Source organism: Diospyros lotus, chromosome 14 (assembly GCF_014633365.1).
Source record: "Diospyros lotus cultivar Yz01 chromosome 14, ASM1463336v1, whole genome shotgun sequence".
Taxonomy (NCBI): Eukaryota; Viridiplantae; Streptophyta; class Magnoliopsida; order Ericales; family Ebenaceae; genus Diospyros; species Diospyros lotus.
In genome coordinates, this window is record NC_068351.1 from 13,194,715 (window position 1) to 13,217,701 (window position 22,987).

A 22,987-nucleotide genomic window follows, 5' to 3' on the forward strand; every position below is an offset into this window, starting at 1 on the left:
CCCACTTGAGGTCATGGGATGAAACTTAGTTCTGTATTGGGGTTAAAGCACTATTGCTGAAACTCAATACATACTAGACCAAGAAATTTGATTATCGGTTCTAGTTATATTGTATCTCTATGTATTACTAACTGGTTTCTAGTTATGTTGTATCCCTATGTATGACTAACTGGTTTCTAATATTGAGTTTGGTTTTCAGCAGTCAACCTAATTCATTGAGTTGGTTTGCAGGTACCGTATACAAAGTGATAAGAAAATTGCTATCTGCAGTGTACATCCTTCAGAGCAAGCTACATTGCAGTGTTTAGGATGTGTTAAGGCCAAAATACCTGTTTCCAAAAGCTACCATTGTTCTCCTAAATGTTTTTCTGATGCTTGGCAGCATCATCGTGTTCTGCATGAGCGTGCTGCTAGTGCAGTAAATGAAAATGGACCTGAGGAGGAAGAGTTATTTGGGCGCTTTAACAGCACAGGAGCTGGAAGCTTACCAGCTTCACAGTCAGCCCCTAGCTTGACAAATGGTGCTTCATCTGCATATCCTGGAGCAATTACACAAAGAAATGGTGGTGAAATATGGTTTGAAGTTGGACGCTGCAAGACTTACACACCAACTGCTGATGATATTGGTCATGTTCTCAAGTTTGAGTGTGTTGTGGTGGATACAGAAACAAAACTACCTGTGGGACATGCCAACACAATTTTGACATCCCGTGTCATTCCAGCCCCATCCCCTAGTCCTCGTCACTTGATATCTGTTGGTGGAGTTGATTTGATGGGGCATTTGGATGTGGAGGGTCGTATTTCTTCGACAGGAACTTTTACAGTGCTCTCCTACAACATATTGTCTGATGTTTACGCTACAAGTGAATTATATGGTTATTGCCCTCCTTGGGCTCTTTCATGGCCATATCGTAGGCAGAATCTGTTACGAGAAATAGTTGGCTATCATGCTGACATTGTTTGTCTTCAAGAGGTATGTGGATGCACTTGAGAGCTATTGTTTGATTAATGTTAAGATGATATTTACTGTATTTAAAAAGAATTTCGGGATTCATTCTGGTTAAGTAAATCTTTTGATAATTTGGAAAGAGAATTCCGTGGAAGCTGAGAACCTATAGCCAAGGAACTATGTGGTATTTGTCTGGAAATGAATTCTTCATTTGATCTGGAAGCAAACTAATACTCATTGATCATGTTTTCATTGTTTTTAGTTGGTTTATAATGTCTCTTATTAAAATTTAGTCTCAATTTTTTTTTGAAAATAACTTCCTAGTATGGCACTTTTTTGGAAAGGCTATTCTTGAAATTTAAATATGCATATGAAATGTGTCTATGCTCCACTTGAATAACAAAAAAAGCTATCCAAGTGGATAAGATAGGCTGCATATTTTAACTCAAGTTCTGCAAATGCATTTGACCCGAAAGCAAATCAATATTCCTTTTAACACATTTTCATTGTTTTTAGTTAGCTCTCAATAAAATTTCCTGAAAGGTTCTATTATGGAAAATTTTAGAAAAAGCAATTATTTAAATTTGAATTTGCACTTCAAATTTGTCTATGTTCCACTTGAGTAACGAAAAAAAAGAAATTCCAAGTGGATAAGATAATACCCTATCTAGGCCTGCATGTTTTAAGTTAATTGCTGGAAATACTTTCTTTGTTTGACCTGAAAGCGAACGAATATTAATTTAACATCATTGTCTTTGTATTTAGTTGTCTAGTAATGTGTCTTATTAATATTAGTCTCAATAATATTTCCTGAAAAGAACTTCTTAGTTTAGAAATTTTTGGAAAAATGCAATTCTTGAAGTTTAAATATGCATTTCAAATGTGCCTATGTTCCGCTTGAATAACAAGAAAAGGTTTTCCCAGTGGATAAGTTATGGCCCTGCGTAGGCTGCATCTTTTTAGGTTAAGTTCTGGTGTGCACATGTAATCACTATTTTCTACTACTACTTATAGTTTGTTGAATATATGGTCTGGGATGATATTTACTTTACTCTTATGTTCACTCCTAAGATACTTTCAACCTATGATCTACAAAGGCTAACTTTCTCTGTCTTTTGAGAGTCAGCTATCAACTGATTACAAGGTTTGAATGTGCTTTTAAACACTTAAAGGTTGCAGCTTCTTCCTTTCAGGTTCAAAATGACCACTTCGATGAATTTTTTGCCCCTGAACTGGACAAACATGGTTATCAAGCTTTATTTAAAAGAAAAACAGCAGAGGTTGGGTACTTCACTTTAGCCATAAGGCAGCCTCATGAATAATACATGTTTCATTGCTTCTTTTTTTTTTTTTTTTTTTTTTTGTGGCAGGTTTTCAGTGGAAATAACCAAACCATTGATGGATGTGCAACATTCTTCCGCAGAGACAGATTTTCACATGTCAAAAAATATGAGGTTGGGAAGTGTTCATCTGGAATTCTGCAGAGACAGAAATACACATACTTTTAACACCATTCTGATAAACTAATGCCTATCCACAGGTTGAGTTTAATAAAGCTGCACAATCTCTAACTGAGGCATTGGTTCCTAGTGCTCAGAAGAAAACTGCACTAAGTCGTTTAGTTAAGGTGGTTTAGTTGCACCATGTTTCTGTTACACTTTATCTGCATATCGCGGTGCTTATAACTGATGGATGTTTTAATAGGATAATGTTGCGCTGATTGTGGTGCTAGAAGCAAAATTTAGTAATCAGGGGATTGATAATCCTGGGAAACGCCAGCTTGTTTGTGTGGTAAGAAAAGTTATTCAATTACTCTTTGTTATGCCATCACTTCTGCTGCCAAAAGAAATGACATCTGTTATATTGAAATTCTTTTTTCTGACTTGGTGCATATTATTTCATCCTACTACCTCCAAACTGTGGGCTGGTGATATCTGGCTAGAGTGTCTAGTTGAACTTTTTTGTACCCTCAGATGCATCTGAAGTAGCATGTATGGCTGCACTTGCTGACATGAGTCCATGCAATTTTTCTTTAAACATAAAAGATTAATGAGGAAAACATGACATTAAATGAACTAAATGTATCGTGCACAGTTTCATTTTATGTGCATGGTTTTGGTTCTGTTGCAATTGAGAGTTTGAACTAGAACAGATTATACTACATGGACCAGTAGAGTTGCTTCTTGTCTAGTCTAATTGACAGAGAATGTCATTTATGGTCATGCCTTTTGGTCTGGTTTGGGTGATGGGGGTGGAGTTGCCTGGCCATTATCAGCTACAACCATAGATGTCATGTTAAGGCATTGCACTTGTCATGATTTTGGCTTTCCATTTTTTTTTAAATCTTGTCAGTTTGAGGTAGAATTATGTTGCAAGGACCATTTTAATTAAGAACTCAAGAAATTGATTGAGATGGTATGCTAAAATCCAAGCCCATCTTAGGAGGCAAACTTAGTGTGTGATGGATTTGGTTATGGATTAGACTGAAGAAATTGTACCTCCATAAAGTAGTTTGTGGAGGTGCAGTATTGCATTGCAGCTTAGATAACATTTTGGGTTTGTTTTTTATTCTCAAGGGGCACAATTATATCTTGGATTGGTGACCAACCTTTTGCTCTCTTTTTCATAGTTTATGTTTGTTGCCAAGGAGTCCTTCCTGAATGCTTTTTGTTCTCTCTTACGTGGTCCTGGGGGATGTAATCCTTTGTTGTTCTTTTTATTATCTCCTTGCCTTTGCTTTTAGTTTTCCATTCTTCAGAACATCTTTATGACCATATTCCTATGATGCTTTATGTGCTCAGGCGAATACACATGTGAATGTCCACCAGGATTTGAAGGATGTCAAGCTCTGGCAGGTTCTTGTCCAGATCCATTTTTCTTTACCTTAATTTCCTTTGTTTACCTAATTTGTTTCTAATGTTACATTGTGCTTTTTGATCTTATAGGTTCATACTCTCTTAAAAGGATTGGAAAAAATAGCTGCCAGTGCAGACATCCCCATGTTGGTATGTGGGGATTTTAATGCTGTCCCTGGAAGGTCGGTCTGCCTGTTCTTGAATCATTAAAAGTTTAGGAATATCTAAATGTTGTTTGAATTTTTGGTGTATGATTATACAATTTTTGCAAGATTAGTTGTGGCATATTGGTTGAAGAAATGTTTTACTCCATTGCAGTGCTCCTCATGCACTTCTTGCAATGGGGAAGGTTGATCCTTTGCATCCTGATTTAGCAGTCGACCCTCTTGGAATCTTACGCCCTGCCAGCAAACTAACTCATCAACTGCCATTGGTAAGAGCATTATAAATTGTAATTTATTTTTTCTTTCAGAAAAGCTAGTTGTGTGAAACATGTTTTGGCTATTATGGGTGTGATGGTCACTCCAATATTTATTCAACAGGTTAGTGCCTACTCTTCTTTTGCGAGATTGGGAGTTGGTCTTGGCTTGGAACAACATAGACGGAGAATTGACCCTACCACAAACGAACCATTATTTACAAACTGCACCAGAGATTTCATTGGTACTCATGATTACATATTTTATTCAGGTATATTTGGAATAATTTCAACTGTTTCCTCAATTAATATTCACATATTGCATTTTGTTCCTCTCCTTATCTGTCATCATAGTCATACTTCTTTTGACTGCCACTTTCTTAAGTCTTTTGGTAAATTGTGATGAAGTTCTATACCGCAGCATGGTGAATTAAGTCAGTCTCTTAATTATGTAAAAAAGAATTAAGCAAGTCATAATATGATTTCAGCTGACTCTTTAACTGTGGAGTCTTTATTGGAGCTCTTGGATGAGGATAGCCTGAGGAAAGACACTGCCCTTCCTTCTCCAGAGTGGTCCTCGGATCATATAGCATTGTTAGCTGAATTTCGTTGCAAGCCTAGACCAAGGCGTTAATACTATTTGGTAAGCCAATTACCTTGTTTATAAAAGGATTTTTTTTTCATCCTCATATTCTTTATTTATTTTACTTTATTTGTTTGGTCATGCTGTGGCAAAGGTAAAAAGATCTTTTATTAATAACAAAAGCTCTTTTATGCATATTTTGTAGTGTTTAGCCAAAACTAAAAAATGCTTTTCTACAACAGCAAAAGCAGTTTTTCTACTTTACAGTAGAAGCATGCATTTGGAGCTTTTGTTGTACAGCAAAACCAGGGAAATGTTGCTGTTAATATGATTTGACTTGCAGTTGATGTGGTTAATATAACAATTGGTACTAGCTGCTAATTTGTATTGCCTGCAGGTCACCTGTGTAATGAACTCTGGAGATAAAAGTAGGAAGAGAAGACATGTCATTGCAAGGATGGTAGATCGTTGCTTGCTGTTGTTTCATAGGTGTCTTCCGTTGGGGGGCGGGGGGGAACCATGCAATGGTCTGCTGTGTGTTATGTGCTACCTTTGTCTGATAGGAAAGTTATGGTTATGTTCAATATAATTTCCCTTTTCCCCTTCAATAGAAGTATATGTTGCAAGACCTGGGGGTAAAATATTTTACCCATTCTGTACTCTTTGAGACTACTACAATTTGCTGCTAAAGCCAAGAAGTCAGTCCTTTTTATGTTGTTCTTTGGTATTGGCTGTAGTTTTGCTTTCGGTTGCTCATGTTACAGATGTAAAGAAAGAATAGTTTCAATTTCCTTCTTTTTCCTTGTTTTAGTGCAACAAAAGTGTAGTAGGTAGCAAGATAGTCGTTGGATTCTGATAAACAGAATATAATACCTAAGCACAATCAATTGGATTCTGAATCTCATCGTTGTAAATTTTCCCATTTCACCCATCTTGAGTTGACAACATTTTGCTTAAATGATTCAACTAAAGCTAAATGTAGCCATTTTTTCTAGTTTGGTATTGATTTGATATTAATGTTATTGATGCAGAATAAAACATTGACCAATTGAAAACCCAAATCTAGCTGCTACCATTGGGGAAAACCAGTGAGATACTTCTCCCTCCCTCCCTCTACTTCTGTACAACCCCATAGCCACCGATGTGGTTCCGACAATGTTGGCAGGAGATGATGTGAGGCACCACTAATTTATTTAAATTATCTATTTATTTTAAAATGATAAAATGGTCTTTTGTCTAATTTTTTAATAGCAAGATAGGCTAAAATGTTTTCAAAAACAGATGGATGATCGATAGTTTTAGGCCAACCTAAGAGATTGCAGATGGATTTTACTATTTTAGTCTAAAATCAACACTTGTTTTGTTGTTTCATCTCTCACTGCTGCAATAATACGTGTGCTGGTAAGAAATCGCTCTCCCAATGGCTTTTATGATTGCCTTCCAGAATTCTTACCTTTCTTTCATTTTCCATGTACTGATTCTACAAGCAAGTGTTTAGTTTGTCAACTATGTACGCTACAACACTTTAGGGCTACATGTCAATCTCAATCTATGGATGGTTGGTTGCATGCATGCACGCTGGGTGTACCAATCACTTTGGAGAACGTTTGAACTTCCATAAGCTAACTAAAAGTCTCATACTAAACAAACTCATTATCATTACTTAGATAACCCATTAAAACAAGTTGATTAATTATCATGTGACAAGTTTTTGTTATATTCCCTTTCTCTTCTCAATTGGGTTTTTGAATCATCAAAATTATTGCCAGTGATGCCTTGATTGAGTTGACAAGACAGAGACCCTAAAACTCTTTAATTTCAGGTTCAACTCCTGCCATTGGTGGAATTTTCTTTAATTTATTTTAGTTTCTTTTTATTTGTATTTATTGTAATTTATGTAATTAATTGATGCTTGCAATATACTTGTACTATAAAAAAATCATAAAAATTATTTCAAAAGAAAGAAGGATTTTCTAGATCATCTATCCATAACCTTGCCCAAATTACTGGGCAACTTACCGTATTGGGAAACAAATTAAACAAACTCCAAGAAAAGACGCAAGTAACATCACCTGTGGTACTGAAAAATTCAGCCTCTACAAGTGTACAAGTAGCTTGAGATAGCCATTTTCCAACTGCCCCTAATCAAGCATAATTCTCTCTCTCTCTCTCTCTCCATGGCAACCATAGCAAGGAAGAAGAGTGACACAGCAAGAACTCTCTACACTTTAGTTGGGCTAATGGTGATGGCAGGCTGTGTGAGTTCAGACTTTGAAGGAGACAAGAAAGAATGCGAAAACCAGCTGGTTGGACTGTCACCATGTCTCAAATTTGTCGTGGGAGAATCAAGAGCTCCCACACCAGAATGCTGCACTCGGCTCAAACAAGACTTCAATCGCACCGAGAAGTGTCTTTGTATTCTTGTCAAAGACAGAAATGAGCCAAACCTTGGCCTCAAAATCAATGCCACTCTGGCCCTTAGCCTCCCTTCCATTTGCCATGTTCCTTCAAATTCATCACACTGCCTTGGTTGGTACCCTAATGCTACATGCTTTCTAATTTTCCATCCTCCTTGTTAATAGAGAGTTCTTTTTAGGATATGATTTCGAAAACTATTTCTGTTGGTGAATGTGCACTGCTAATTGTTTCCTCCCTGCAGCTCTTCTAAACTTAGCTCCCACCTCACCAGAAGCCCAGGTTTTTGAACAATTTGCTAGCTCCTCAGTCAGTACTGGTAACAATTTCCAATCTACCCAGAAAAAACAAAAATAATAACCCTAATCTTGTTTCCCTGGCTGCTTATTGAATCTGCTTTGCTGTTTGCAGAAACTCCAGCGAGCTCAAGCAGCACCGTGAAGGGGAAATGGGCTGGATTGCAGAGTATTGGTCTAGTTTCGCTATTGCTTGGTACATTTATTGCCATCAATCGCAGTTAGAACAATCTCCAAGAGCAATCTTCAGGGAGAAAATTATCTCATCCTTCCTTTGTAAGAAAACTTACCATGTTGTCAATGAATGTCCACTCTAGTTCATAGAAAAACACATCATTTTCCTATTGTCACATAGGATTTTCTACGTAAACAAGTATGTTGTACAGAGGATTCATAGTTCTGTTGGAAATGAACTTTGTCTACATCTCTAAGTTGAATGAAGATTGAAAGCATAGAGAATTATGATCATTTTCACTGAGGCAGGGGTACGAAAGGTACAAAATAATACCCCCACAGTTCCATTGATCTGAGCAACCGTGGTGTCCATTAATCTGTACTGCAAGGAAGAGTAGAATATTGAACCTGATTTTTCCCACCTTAAATGGCATTTGCATGGATGAAATCAATACTTTGGAAGTTTTCTAAAAAGGGGGGGATAGCTTCTCAAAAGGCCCGTTCATTGAGCAGGGTTTACTATCAGTCATGAACAATCTTCAGTATCCTTAGCATTTTTCCCCTTTTATGAATGAACCATGAGCCTTCAATGAATTCCTACAACAGGATTGTGGGCCTGCAAGGTTGAAAAAATAGTATATCTGCTCAGCATTCGACTATACAAACATTATGGACCACATCAAATGAATGTCCACACTGGTGATATCGTTCAACAAAATAGAAGTAGATCCTACTGGTAAAAAATATCATAAAAATAACAACCGCTGAATAAATCAACAAAGATGAATATATTTTGGTAAAAACGACTCCATATGCATGGAACCAATTCAATTAGTAGTTTATTTCACAAACAGCATGTTTAGCAAATTCCAATTGCTCACTAAATATAAATGCAAGCCATGACATGAGACAGTAGAATTGTTTTGCAGCAAATGAAGATTCCAAGCTTATGGAAGGCTAGTCTTGGAATTGACTACATAAGCTAGACGCAAACAACACAACATACAATACAAATCCAATCCTAGTTTTCTCTAATTATCATCCTTTCGCCAAGTGTTGAATCCCAAAATGGTATTTCTCAGTAGCTACTCGAGGATTGAGATCAATAATGCACATAGAATCTGTCATAAACCAGACTAAAACACCAATCCTCAATCTTCTACAAATGCTTCGATGGAAGGAACCTGTATGGCGAATATCAATAGCATTAATCTCAGACATAATTCTAAAAGTAATTGCTGAAAATGTGGTTGACCCAAAACGTTATATACGCATGTGGTACTGCATCTCCTATTGAATTCAGGTTCAGATGACTGAGGGAATAGAACAGAGAAAGAGCCTGGGAGGTAATAGAAATCAAAAACTGTATTGAGATCTTTCTAAAATTGACTTTTACATGGAACAGGGAACCTCAATGCTTTGTTTGAGAGAAGGGTAGGGTAAGGGAAGGAAGGGTATGTAAGGGGAAGGAATGAAAAGGTAAGAGAAGGACCGTAAAGGTCATTATTCTCCTCTTGTCTGGGAAGAAGGGAATGTAAAGAAGATCAATGGGTTACTTTATTCAGGTTGAAGGGGAGAAAACGATCAAGTAATAAAAATTAAATGATAATCTATACTCTTCAGCTTCATAATTAAAAATTATAATTAAGTGCATTCTAGCCTATTACTAAGTTGAAAAACCAAAAAATGAAAATAAATTTAGAGCAGGTTTTGTATTGCTATGAAATTTCTGTTGTTATGAAATCACTTCTAAGAAAAGTGCTTTTAAAAAAAAAAATCATTACCAACAAAATGCAATTTATTGTTTGGCCAAATCATCTTCTGGCACTTTTAGGGTTGTTATATGTGTTTAGACTAGTGATTAAAAAAGTGTTTTACCACTATGGAGGTAGCCCAACGGTTCAAGAGTTCTCTTGTGCCCCCTAGGTCTGGGATTCAAATTTTAAACCCATCTTGCTTGCTTGCGAGATGACTCAGACACTATGGAGGTAGCCCAACGGTTCAAGAGTTCTCTTGTGCCCCCTAGGTCTGGGATTCAAATTTTAAACCCATCTTGCTTGCTTGGGAGATGACTCAGACCCATGCCACTAAAATAAACATTGGATGCAGGGCTTAATCCTGTACACTACAATTGAGCTATGGTGATGGGCTCGCCTTCCCAACAGTAACTATGGCTCAAACCAAACATTCCTTAAGAGAAAGGACCCTATGGTCACGCGCCCAGAGGGAGTTCCTCTTGATTGAGCCAAAAAAAAAAAAAGTATTTTTAAGTATCAAATTACTACAAAATATATTAACAAGAGTGTTCTTTTACCATTAATATGATTTTCATGTAAAAGTGTTCTTCACAATTTTTTCTTTTTAAGATTAAATACTATTTTAATTATAAAAAAAAATTAATTTTTTGTGTCCTAAAGTTGTACTAAATGATAAAAAAATGTAATCTGTAATCTTTTTGTACTAGATAATCTGTTATATTCAATTTCAGTTTCAATGTCATATATTTTTGTCAATTACTGTTTTATTGGTTTTTGATTTATTTATTTTTTTGGCTATTTGGGGATTTTCACAATTTCATTTGGTTTCATCAGAGAGGTTGTTCCATTTACTGTTGTTCAGGTAATGGAATTCGTGGATGCTTTGGATGGTGAAGGCAACCATTGCAGTTGGCTCCAGGGACAAGCATATAAGGAGACAACAATTGATGTGAATCAGGTTGCTAAAGCCTCACAAGATCTGTTGAGCATTAATGGAGGGCCAATATCTGTTGAGCATTCATGGAGGCCCAATTTGAGCATTCATGGAGGCCCAATATCTGTTGAGCATTTATGGAGGCCCAATAACAAGATTTGGGGTTGATAGATTGAATGATTGAGAAGATTTACAAGATTGCAAGATTTGGGGTTGATTGATTGATTGACAAGATTGCAAGATTTGGGGTTGATTGACAAGATTGCAAGATTTAGAGTTGATTGATTGATAAAATCCAGGCACATAAAAATGAATGGTTGAATATTTGACCAGTTCCCTTATTTCCTACTTTGTTTTTAAATCTTTTCTATTTTAGATAATTCTTATTTCTTTATTATCAGATTATGTTATTTCCTTCTTGTAATCAATTCCTACTATGCCTAGGATTTGATTTATTTCCTTCTAGTTTAGGATTGGTGATCGGTTATATAAGCCAATGTAACTCGAGAGGAATTTAGTTTTTGACAATATTATTAGTGAGAGTTTTTCTCTTTGGTTCTTCAACGAACTACCTTGAACTTATCAAGATTTCATCTTGTGGCGTTCATTCTTAACTTATCACTCACAACTCTTCTCATCTATCTTGAGTGTGACGTCAACCCTACCTTCTTATACCTTTGGTTCTTATCTCTTTATAGATAACGGGTCAAGGTCATTTGTTTTCTTTATTATGAATTTGTTTTAGAACGATCCTTGGCAAAGGAACCATTTTTGATCGTCGAGTCTCACCTTCCTTCATGGGGTTCACATCAACAATGATGGCAGTAAGCGGAAAAGAACAGTAACAGTGACAATGATGAGGGTTGAGCATGGATAATGGTAACCAAGAGAGGAACATCTGTCACCATATTTTAATGGACAAGTACGTAATTTTAAATTTTTGGTGAGGGTAATTTTGTCTAAAATAATTTCATTTTCTACTTCTACTTCTCCACAACAATAACTCTAAATTTCCAGTTCCACTTTGCAGCAAAAAAATAGTTTTTGCTGTCATGTAAAAGGGTTTTCCTAATCGATATTGCTATTTGAACACTATGTTTTAACATTCACAAAATTATAAACACTTCTTCAAGAAATGAATAACACTCTCCTAATAAAATTATCAACTATTTTTCAAAAATTATAAACACTTTTTCAAATTAAAAGTGTTCATAAAATTTGAAAATTACACTTTTTACACAGCAAAAATATTCATAATTTTTAAAGTGTATAATTTTTGAAAAGTAGTTGATAATTTTATGAAGGAATGCTACTAGTTCCTTGAAGAAGTACACAATTTTTGTGGGTGTCAAAACATTATGTCCAAATAGCATTACCATTTTCAATTTTGGCTAAACACCCATTTGGATTACCAAATGTGCTTTCGTTCAATAAAAAGCATTTTTCTGCCAAAATATTGGAAACCAAACAGATTATTAAGAGTTGGGTCATTTAAATATATATTAGCCATTTAAATAAAAAATATTGGAAACCAATTAAAATATTGTTGGAGAGTAAAAATGATAATATAAAAGATAAAGTTGACTCTCTATCTAATGGTTTAAGGTTTGATAACATGGTGGTTCACAATTCAACATAGCATCAGAACAAACAAATATCCTGAATTCAAATATCATCGTTAACCCAATATTTAAATTATTGCACGTGTTTAGACCAATTATACAGTGAAGCCTAACCACACGTGGCCAACCTCATATAGTGGGATAAGGCTTGATATGTTATTATAGTCAGTTTACATCTCATACACGAACATTATTCCATTGGATACACAATAAATAATGTTTGGATGGGTTTTGGATTGTATTATTATACTATTACACAGATAATGATTGTTCTACGGACCAACTGTTTCAGCATAGTTGGTCAATAAAAATAACATTGCCCTTATTATTATTTTGATTTTTACACAAGATATTTCATGACAAATAATAAAAGGGTAATTATAGGATTTTATTTGGATTAAATATATAATATTGGATTTATAGAAAGGCAAAGATAATTATTCATCCTCCCTCCATACACCCCAGCTTGGGATGTAAGGAAAAATGAGGTATAAAAAGGCTTTTCTTTACAAACTCCTCTCCCAAACAATGGTAGGCTTTTACCCTCATCTCCCCTTCTTTAATCCTGATCCAAACATAGGATAAGGCTTCCTTGGATTCCATGCAAGCAAACTACGTTGATTTGCAAAACTTCAAAGGTTGATTCGAGAGGTAGTCAAAGTTACTGGCTGAGCTTGTTTTTTGACATAGTGTTTCATGAATTACAAAATTATTGAGCTTTTAAACTCTTACTTTCTAATGCAAAAACAATCACCAAAATTTGCAACAATTTTACCAAAATACTGAAGTAATCTCAAATCAGATTTTGTGTCTTCCTCAACTCCATGTTTTTATGCTAGATATATGCCTGAATGCCTGTTCCTAGTCCTAATCACTCCGGAATGAAGACACACTATTCCAATTATGTCTGAACAAGTCTAGTCAGAAGAACACAATTCCAAGAGCCCCTTGCCAAAAGCAATAAAGGGCTTTTGTCAACAGAATTTGCAACACTGAAAGGCCTATTGAATGGACACAAGTTACGTATGTTTTTCTTAGTAACTAAGTGTGAACTTGAAATCCAAATATTCTCATTGTGGGAATGCAGCTGCCTTGAGATGTCCGCCAAGGGACAACAAAGAAGATAGTATTATGGCCTGAAAAAGATGGCTGTCGGAAAAAACCTATGAAAAAACTGGTTTGAACAGAAAATCATAATGCTATACTAATTAACAACTACAGTAACAAATACTTGAGAATTATTTACAAACATAATGGAAAAGATGAAATGATTCTGAATTCTTTAAAAACAATCACAACAAGATATATTCATAGAATTTCAGCCACACTTCTGTTTCTCATGAATACTTGGCAACCAGATGAAACAATGCTTGGATTCTGTTTCTCATGAATTATTGACAACCAGATGAAACAGTGCTTGCATCCATGGAAGACAGATATTTAAAATAAAAACTACCATTAAATGCCTCCTGAAGGGCCAAAACATCCATGTAGGTTTCAAGGAGAGAATAGATAGAAAAGTTTTTAAGGCAATAACAGAATTATTGAACCAGCCAGAGAGAATAACTTGAGTGACTGGAAAGTCTAAAGATGATTTAGTTAGTTCGAGGAGGTTCTGGTCAAAATCATTGGTTGATGCATGGAACAGATCAACAAATTGATATGGACACATGATATGTACTCAAGTACTGTCACAATTAGCAATGAGTTCTTTCTATCATAGTTTGGGGGTGGTTATTCTTCAAATTATTCTGAGCAAATACATTTAGAAGACAGGTCTGACCTAGATGGATGGAGACAATTGTTTACAACTTCATTAAATGACACTAGCTGTGCACTTTGAAGCACCTCAGATGTGGGAACAGTTGAAGCAGTTCTTCATGGCTTCGTCTCTACAACAAAGACATATAGACATAAAAAGATAAACACTGAAATTAATAGAAAAAATCTGAAACCACTGGAGAATGAAGAAAGAAAATAAGAAAATGAATTAAATATAAAATGTCTCAGTCCATGCTTAAACCCTTGCTCCAACATAAAAAATTCCCAGCTTCAAACTGATCAAGATGACAGACAAACTAGACACCAAACTTAATGGAATTCCTATGGATACTTGGAAGTGTTTGAATAGTGAAGTAGTTAGGTTGAATGCTTTAATCAAGAAACAAAATATGACAGACTAAGATGAGGCCTGACAAAGAAAGAAAAACAATCTTAATACGTATGTAAGGAACTAAGGTATAAATGGAAGAAGATTACTATAACTTTCAAAAGAAAGAAGAAAAACTCGGCAAAGATTTTACATAAGATGATAGTAAGAAGTGTTCATATGGCCATGTCTTTATGGCTCTGTTATGCAAACTACTTCCCACCAGAATTTAAATTTGAAAATTTAGAAAACCAATCCTTCCTGTGGACACCTTAACTGAAAAAAGATAAGAATAAGAAGCACATGATTGTTTCAAGAGATAACATGGAAATAAAATGGAGGCTTTTACAGAGGAATATCAAAATTATTCTGACATCAAAATAAAGGATGGCATAATTCTTCAAACAGTTAACTAGTGAAAAATGGTAGGACAGACAAGTGATTTCCAATATTACTAAAGCTTGTATAAATGATGGCATTAAATGAGGTGGGTCACTACCCCTATTATGTTCATTGTGGAAAATTAATGATGGAAAGTAAGAAAGGATAGCAATATTAAGAGTATTACTTGAAAACATGAAAGTTTTAGGTTAGATTTGGACATAAAACTGTAAGTGGTATTACTAGTAGGAGCAGCAAAAGTTTATAGTGGAAGTCAACATCTTGAACCAGTAACCTATAAGGACTTAAAGAAGAAAGAAGACATTGCATGAGAAAGAACATGGTAGCTTAAATTTAAATGGGGATATGAATTCAAAAAGATCAAAGTCCAGAAAATAAATCGTGCACATTGCCCACCACTAGCAAGACTAAGACTACCATGCTAGGTACAAATCTGAGAGTCAACCCATCCTTGTTGCCATGCAGACTAGATTCTCCAGTCGGTGCATGACCAATGAAACAAAAGGAGCACTACCATTATTTTATCCACAGATCTTGGTATAAATGTAGGTGTATTTAAAGAAAAAAAAGAAGCAATAATCGAGTACATTTTGATAAGGCAGTGTGCTTAAAAAAACAAGGAGAACTTAATCAAATACATCTCTTTGATAAGAAAATTTCCAAATACCTTGATGCCAATGCATCCGTTCACATCAAGAGTGGTGATTGTACTTGAACAGAACTTTGACAGCGCTTCCAAGCATCTATCAGTAACGCCAATTATTCCAAACAAGCTGCATTTTTCCATGAAATCAGTACCAGATATTATCATACTAAGATGAAACCATTTAATTTCCAGAAGATGACTGTATCATTCAATTGATTCAGCAACATTGTAATAAAAGTTAATCAATGTGTTATTTTATGAGTATGGTGACAAAAGCTGTCTAAACTACAAAAGTCCAACCTAAGTTCTCATAAGTATAGTTCTGATTCACTTTTTCAGTAGGCTATGTTCCATAGACTCAGTTACGCGTGTCATAATAGTAAGCCCTTAAAGTGAGTCATCTAATTACCATGATTACACTATGATTAGTACCACCTTTTGGGAATTGGAATGACATGAGGCTTCAAATTGTTAAAATTTACTATTTCACAGTGTCTTCATGAATCAGGGAAATGGCTATTTGGCTAATTGTTCTTTTTTATGCCAAAATGGTGCTTTCATGTAATAGAGTATTAAGGATGGACATCACTCAACTTGAAGCAACAATATCAATGAAACATAATGAGGGTAACGAATAAAGAATTATTAGACATATATCAACAACAACAACAACATATCCAGCCTTTATCCCACTATGTGGAGTCGGCTATATGAATTCTAGACTTCCATGTATTTCTATCTTTTGTCATATCTTTATTGAGATCCATACACTTCATATCAAACTTTAATGTCTCCCTCAAAGTCTTCTTAGGTCTGCCTCTACCTCTTTTTTTTGATTAATTGTTCCATTTCATCAACTCTCCTCACAGGAGCGTCTCTTGGTCTCCTTCTCACATGACCAAACCATCTTAGTCTAGTCTCTCTCATCTTCTCCTCTATTGGCACTACTCCTATCTTATTACGAATAACTTCATTTCTAATTTTATCTTTTCTTATATGGCCGCACATCCATCTTAACATCCTCATCTCTGCTACACTCGTCTTTTGCTCATGTTGGTATTTGACTGCCCAACATTCTGAGCCGTACAACAAAACTGGTCTTATAACTGTCCTATAGAATTTTCTTTTCAATTTTAATGAGATTTTATCATCACATAACACCCCTGACGCATTTCTCCATTTTAGCCAACCTGCCTTAATTCTATGTGTGACATCCTCGTGAATTTCTCCATTTTTTTGAATCACTGATCCCAAATATCGAAAATGGTCTTTTCTTTGTAAGATTTGGTCTTCCAATTTTATTATAACATCCTACACTCTTGCATTCTTACTAAATTTACATTCCATATATTCTGTTTTCTTTCTGCTTAATTTAAATCCCTTAGATTCTAAATTGTTTCTCCATAACTCAAGCTTAGAGTTCACTCCTTCTTTTGTTTCATCCACCAACACTATGTCGTCTGCAAATAGCATACACCATGGCACATCTGTCTGAATATCTTTAGTGAGTTCATCCATTACTAAAGCAAATAAGTATGGACTTAGTGCAGAACCTTGATGCAATCCTATTGTAATTTTAAACGGTTCAGTATCCCCTCCGCATATTCTGACCCTTGTTCTAACGGTTCAATCCTATTAGACATATATCATGGAAGAATAAAACTAGTTGTTGGGCTTGCTAGGTGTACGCTGCTGGAAGCATTGGATATATTTCTCATACCATTAACTATCCAACACAGGCACTTCATGCATTTTATAGTTCAATCAATTATCAACCACATTATTATCAACATGTCCCGACGTCTCACTTCGTGGTTGCATACCAATTAGCACTATTGAAGACAGACAGATATTAAATGCATCAAATTTTAATACTATTCACTTGTTGTGTATTACCTGAGATACTCAAGAGAGGTGCAACCTTGTGAAATGGCTATAACCCCTTCATCAGTAACATGTACACACCTATTCAGATAACAGAAAGTGGGTTGGAAGTTCAAAGCATAATTCGTTTCATAAAGTAGACAATTACCTCACTCACCATGTCAAATTGAGGGACACCAGATTCTTGCATTTGGCTATACAGCAGACTCCTTGATCAGTTAGATTCTAGCATTCAGTTTCCTAGTCAGTTTAAGCATCTAGACAGGGAAAACAAGTGTAGATCAAAGCTATGAAAATGAGATTGTACTTGAGCCCCGCATAGATCTAAGGATCTGAGTTGGGCCAATAATGACATCTTCTTGTAAGCCTCATCTGTAAAGCTACATGAAGTGAATACAGCAACTTTCGCACCTTAGAAATCCAACCAATAAGAACGGATTAAAGCTTATATTAACATTCCAATGCACTACCTTGAAAGAGCATAGAGATTTAAACTCTGAAGAGAAGAGCAGTTGAGCAATATCTGACACAAACCCCCATCTGTTAGTTTGATGCACCTAAAACCAACAGAAAAGGGGAAGTAAGTAGGAAGATTTTTCTTGGCTGCTGTACAGCATGCTAAAGGTTTCAAAAATGAGAATTGGAAACACGAAATAGTATAGTGTAAAACCCTTGTTTGACCTATTTTATCCAAAAAAACAATCCTTGTTTGACCAGGATTTCACCCACTATTATGTACCATCTATCCACCAAGTCTATAATCATGATATCTTCCATACAAATATCATCAAGGCTATCTTTCTTTCTTCATGAGAAAGCTTCTTTCTCAAAATCTTATGTTAACAACACTCAAATACCTGGTAAGGTTCAAATGCTCCAAATATTGATAATTCCCAGCAACAAGTTGCAAGCTTTTGTCTGTAATATTCTGCAATAGCCACATCAAAGCATGTGATTCAAAAAGAAATTCAATTATGCCTCTCTAGCAACTCTATGTGTTGTATACAAGATTCCACCTTTGCGTATTGACAATTGGACAATGCTGGTGATCTCAAAATAGACACCCCTAAATAAGCAACCGTTCAACTAAACTACACCAAACATCGCCTATTTGGGGAGAGGAAAATGTTAATCCTAAATTTCCGCAGTGAGCTCAATACAAAATTGTATCTTTAGTTCAACATAATATTATCCTGTCCTCTATAAAATCTCTACTGCAATTACTCTTGTAGTCATTTATATTTAAAGCTACATTATCATCAAGAAGAATTCATTTCATGATCAACATTGACACATCCACATATGGACTTTGAAATTAACCAGTCAATCATACATAAAATGCATATCTACATAATTCAAAGCCTTGTCTTTCTTCAAGATGCACAAAAAATTCCATGATAGATGGGCATGAAAATAAATATAACTAAGAAGCATTGATATATACACAAGACATAAATAGGACACGACAGACATATTGACACACTGAGCACATAACACGGCATGGACACATTAATAAATAAATGAATATTTCACATATACACAGGAAATGTTTCTTCATTTTTACATCACAAATATATATATATAATTTATTAGGTTATTATATTAAAATCACAACTAATTGCTTCTTATTGTGTAAATATTTATAAACCTTAGCGGGATTAAGGCTTGTGATTATTGTTGTAATATTTGGAAACAAGTCTGAATAAAAATTCCTAATCGCCTTTCTTTAAGGCTCTATTCACAAATAAGTTGACAATTTCAAGTATCAAAATTCTTAAAATTAAGAGTTTGGAGAGTGAAGGACCAATAGATGTAATTTTTGACATTGTCTTTTTTTTAATTTTTTAATTAGTTTAGATATCTTTAAACTTATAATATGGGTCTAATTTGTTACTGTGATAGACAAGCATAATCTTATTAAGGATACCAGTTTTCTCAAAAAGTTTCCAAGTACTTGGTTCTAGAAAATTTATGAAACAATAGAATACATTGGACAGTCTTGTCTAACCATGCATTTGGAAGTGTCTGCTTAGTGTTGGGATCCAACAAATTGTTTGACGACATGGCATCTATTAAAAGTGTTCATGCTTAAAGACCTATTGGAATATTGCGCTGTTATGCTGAATGACAAGATACTAATAAAATAATGATTTTGATTATGAACCAGTTTCATTTTGCGATGGCAAACTCAGTGAAAACAATATCCCTTCATTCCAAAGAGTATTCTTCCTCCAAACGTTATAACAATATTCAGAAGCATTTTGGATTTACAGAAGTTCAATATATTAGTGGGATGTGAGAAGTGATTACAATTGAAATACAAAATCCAAATTCACATCACAATGAGAATAACCAAAGGCAATCAAACAACTAATTTTGGATCAACAATGCCAAGAACCAGTCAACAATATTATTAATTCTACTTTTCAAATTCACAAAAGATACTTCTTTGCCTTCAAATTTCCTTATATTACATTCAGAAAACCATACCCATAATAGCCAAAGGCAAGTGTAAACATTTTTATGCTTTTGCCTACCTCACAAAATGATTATCTTCAAAGTCTGATGGAAGATTAATATCAAAGACCAAATTTCAGTAAATAAAGAGGTGTTTTCTTCCTACTTGCACGTGCAACACTAATTGACACAAATTTCTTTCAACTAGACAGGACTATGACGGATCACAAGTCTTAGCCACGTGTATATCACTTGTAAGGATAAAGCTGTATCTCCCAACTAAAGTATTTTAGAAGGATTTTACCTCAAAACCTACACTCCTCAATCATGGCCAATGCAACTCATCCTCTCCCCCACCTACATAAATGATCATACAAAGAGCACCCAAAATGATTCTTAAGCTCCCAATGACTCAAAATCATAATGGCAATATCTCAAAACACTTGACTTTTCAAACTTGAGATAGACTCCTAAAGCCTCCACCGATCACAAAAATAGCATAACAAGATTGAGAAAAGCCTGTTCCAACTGCTTGTATCTCCATATACGTATCCTTTGCTATTTCCAACCACAAATTATTTTTTGGAAAATGCTTACAGTTGCTTCAAATCCCCCTCTAAAGTTGCCACCACTATCAAATTGTATATGCCATTAGAGCCATATTTATGACATTACTCATTTAAACTCAGATTTGCCATAAAATCTGGCACTAGCCATAAACTTGGATGCCTTGGTTCAAATCCCCATAATGACCTTTGGGCTTAATTGATATGAGGGGTGGGTATAACATTGATTGTCAGTATCCAGGATTTACTCCATAGTTGGGATCCCTGTGGATTCAATGTGACCATGCCTTAGAGAAGTTCCTTGTCATAAATAAATAAATGAATCAAATGTAAACCTGCTGCATATGCGTGCATTACAAGATAAATATAGAATATGCACAATTACTAAAAAAAGTAATCATAGTACATTTGCTTCAGGTTAAGGGTCACTATTATTCATAATCGCTAGTACATTACAAGCATGCTTAAGTACTGCATGCCTTCCATTGGCCTCCACAAGATGCTGATATCCAAAAAAGAATTGTCTCTAAGGACAAACTTGTGTTACTATTAAGACATAAAAATGCATCCTGAGTTCAATTGAGACAATTACATTTGGAAAGGTTCAAGAAGAGAACCATAGAGATAAAAGTAAAAGGGAAACAAGTTGTAGAGAAAAGAAACAAAAACAGATTAAGAAGAGCAAAAGAACATACAGTTCAATTTATCATAAATAGAATGAGTCTGCATTGGTTAATGATTGCATACCTTGCAGCCACTCAAGTTTAAATCAACTATGTTCTTGCAGTTCTTCACCAAATGCTTTATACCAGTATCTGTTACCCTGTAGCTCAACTTGGACATGGAAGCTCATTACCGACAATAAAATGTTTGGTTTTATAATAAATTCATAGTTACAGTGTAGATATATAGATGGGTGAATTCAATATACCTCACATTCCAATACATGGAGAAAAGCTTCAGATTTGGACAAACTGCTGTAATAGCTCCAATTCCCTTATCAGATATTTTTTGGCAGCCATTCAGGTTTAAGGACTCCAAATTCTGAAGGCAATCTGAATACTGAAATCACACCAACAATTTTACTAAAAAATCCTTCATAAATGAGAAAGCATCTACACAAAAAAGTAGTAGCGGATGTTTCAGCTGCCTTGTTAGATCAGTGAGATACCCATGAAACACAATAAATCTATTAAATGCATTTAAAATTCTTGAATGGAAGACGCAAAAATGCAACTGCATGGTATAGCCACAAAAATTACCTTGCTTTTGAGGATATCAAGATGTTTGTCCTCAACATCTTGTGCAAATTCAAGGTTGATCCGCTTGACATGCTTGTATATGGGCTGTGAAACATCAAAAGAGAATATTACAACTATCAAAGCGCCCTCTGCGACTTTATGCCTAATAGTCTTGTTTCCACCAATTCACTAACCCAATACATCAGTCTGCAGTTATTTTCTTCCAACCCACGAATTAAGGGGGAAAAAATAGCATGCATATATACCACTACCAGCAGGAAACAAACTCACTACCTCAATGATCAAGATTACGTAAACCTCAAATTTAATGCCACTTGACCACATAGGAACTGAAACTCTCAATTTTCATAATGCCAATGACAAATTAGATGTGCTGAAGAAGAACTCAGTTTTAATAAATCTGACCAGTGATAGAGCGGAAACAAGCCGATCCCCAGCATTGTTCATCTCGCGGAGATCAAGAACCTGAGAAATGAAAACCCTACGCAGAAATCAAACTACAAATTTCATAACATCCATATATATGCAGCAACATACAGATGTGCATTTACGCGTAAACGGTACCAGCCATAGGGAGGGGTAGGAGACGAGAGAGCGGCGAAGCCACGGGGTTAAAAGTAAGAGAGAGATGAGGTCTCTCTGAGGCAGTCTTGGGCTTACAATCTTCAAAACCGTATCCAATCTCTCTCTGTTCCACACCTGCTCCTCTTCTTCTTCTTCTTCTTCTTCCTTCTCCTCCTTTCCCTTTTCTATCTCTTCCATCACGACGATCAGGCAGCAGCAGCAGCAGCAGCAATGGTGCTTCGCAAACTCAAAAATAGTGGCTGTCGTTTCGTCGGGTAATTATGCTTTGACCCTTCAGCTATATAAGCGCCGAGTCCCCCTAAACTTATCGAGAATTCACGCCTTTTTTTCTCCTTTATTATATTATTATCACCTGTTACTCAAGTATGGTTTACATGAAACTCTACGCCAGACTCATCCACGGCTCCACTCGCGGGCTCGGCGGTGTGTAAACGGTCGTCTTTTTTTCTCGTTTAAACGGTCGGTCTAATTATTGAATTGATTAAAATGTAATAATTGAAAAACTCGAATTAATGTACAAATTCGAATTGAATTGATCCAATAAATAAAAAAATTGAACAAAATTAGTAAAAATTGAATCGATTGAATAAACCGAACAAATCTAAAAATAACTTAATAGACCAAACTAATTTTTGGTCTTATTGTTGTCGTTGACCACCTAACTTACTAGTGATTCCAATTATCAGAATAGATCATCGGGTTCTCCCAACCCCGATGGTTTATATATCTAAAAATGAGTTTAATCCAACGATTAATTTTTTGTAGATCTAAAAATTAATTTTATTGTTAAAAGACTCAAAATTCGTTTTTAAAAAAATGTCGCCAACCACTATTCATGACGAATTCCAACGATCAAAATTGACCATTAGATTTGTCTTGACTCAGTGACCCACGTACCCAAAAATTAAAAGGATCTAATAGTTGGATTTTAGTAGATCTAAGTTTTAATGTATAATACTTACCCACAAAAAGGTTATCAAAAAATTTATCAAATGGGCCCAAGTCCATATGCTGTGAATATCTTAAGGAAACA

General features: G+C 35.2%; 3 protein-coding genes across 9 annotated transcripts in view; 2 read left to right on the plus strand and 1 right to left on the minus strand.

Moving 5' to 3' along the window:
• Positions 1-5,704, plus strand: part of LOC127791108 (carbon catabolite repressor protein 4 homolog 1-like) — a 41,865-nt gene extending 36,161 nt beyond the window's left edge. For both annotated transcript variants that reach the window (XM_052320883.1, XM_052320882.1), the window contains exons 2-12: positions 232-973; positions 2,143-2,229; positions 2,320-2,403; positions 2,490-2,576; positions 2,654-2,740; positions 3,751-3,804; positions 3,895-3,986; positions 4,123-4,237; positions 4,347-4,494; positions 4,711-4,865; positions 5,203-5,704. In XM_052320883.1, the coding sequence (XP_052176843.1) occupies positions 232-973; positions 2,143-2,229; positions 2,320-2,403; positions 2,490-2,576; positions 2,654-2,740; positions 3,751-3,804; positions 3,895-3,986; positions 4,123-4,237; positions 4,347-4,494; positions 4,711-4,856 (1,642 nt within the window). In that variant the 3' untranslated portion in view covers positions 4,857-4,865; positions 5,203-5,704. The remainder of the gene's footprint in view (positions 1-231; positions 974-2,142; positions 2,230-2,319; positions 2,404-2,489; positions 2,577-2,653; positions 2,741-3,750; positions 3,805-3,894; positions 3,987-4,122; positions 4,238-4,346; positions 4,495-4,710; positions 4,866-5,202) is intronic.
• Positions 5,705-6,745: 1,041 nt separating this feature from the next.
• LOC127791110 (non-specific lipid transfer protein GPI-anchored 14-like) lies at positions 6,746-7,929 on the plus strand. Its single transcript, XM_052320889.1, has 3 exons — positions 6,746-7,334; positions 7,465-7,539; positions 7,632-7,929. The coding sequence occupies exons 1-3, from the start codon at positions 6,983-6,985 to the stop codon at positions 7,739-7,741; spliced, it is 537 nt and encodes a 178-aa protein (XP_052176849.1). The 5' UTR covers positions 6,746-6,982; the 3' UTR covers positions 7,742-7,929.
• Positions 7,834-22,271, minus strand: LOC127791109 (F-box protein At3g58530). 6 transcript variants are annotated; one of them, XM_052320884.1, is made up of 13 exons: positions 21,934-22,266; positions 21,775-21,834; positions 21,370-21,453; positions 21,039-21,169; positions 20,855-20,930; positions 17,942-18,012; positions 17,555-17,641; positions 17,392-17,464; positions 17,242-17,309; positions 17,097-17,165; positions 15,222-15,327; positions 13,787-13,895; positions 7,834-8,306 (listed from the first exon to the last, which is right to left on the minus strand). In XM_052320884.1, the coding sequence occupies exons 1-12, from the start codon at positions 22,129-22,131 to the stop codon at positions 13,830-13,832; spliced, it is 1,089 nt and encodes a 362-aa protein (XP_052176844.1). In that variant the 5' UTR covers positions 22,132-22,266; the 3' UTR covers positions 7,834-8,306; positions 13,787-13,829. The 6 variants fall into 6 exon arrangements, 4 of the variants coding, with proteins under 4 accessions (XP_052176844.1, XP_052176847.1, XP_052176848.1 ...); XM_052320886.1 differs by lacking the exon at positions 7,834-8,306 and adding an exon at positions 8,430-8,874 and having other exon boundaries at positions 21,934-22,267; XR_008020865.1 differs by lacking the exon at positions 13,787-13,895 and having other exon boundaries at positions 15,222-15,337; positions 17,096-17,165; positions 21,934-22,271.
• Between the last annotated feature and the right edge of the window lie 716 nt (positions 22,272-22,987).

What these genes read in the sequence shown, in the direction of transcription:
- LOC127791110 (XM_052320889.1), top strand. Translation starts at nt 6,983, where the DNA reads ATGGCAACCATAGCAAGGAAGAAGAGTGACACAGCAAGAACTCTCTAC. An exon ending in AAATTCATCACACTGCCTTG is followed by an intron (nt 7,335 to 7,464) that starts GTTGGTACCCTA and finishes TCCTCCCTGCAG; the next exon opens with CTCTTCTAAACTTAGCTCCC. An exon ending in TAGCTCCTCAGTCAGTACTG is followed by an intron (nt 7,540 to 7,631) that starts GTAACAATTTCC and finishes TGCTGTTTGCAG; the next exon opens with AAACTCCAGCGAGCTCAAGC.
- LOC127791109 (XM_052320884.1), bottom strand. Translation starts at nt 22,131, where the DNA reads ATGGAAGAGATAGAAAAGGGAAAGGAGGAGAAGGAAGAAGAAGAAGAA. An exon ending in CCTACCCCTCCCTATGGCTG is followed by an intron (nt 21,835 to 21,933) that starts GTACCGTTTACG and finishes TTCATTTCTCAG; the next exon opens with GTTCTTGATCTCCGCGAGAT. An exon ending in GTGTCCCTCAATTTGACATG is followed by an intron (nt 17,166 to 17,241) that starts GTGAGTGAGGTA and finishes TTATCTGAATAG; the next exon opens with GTGTGTACATGTTACTGATG.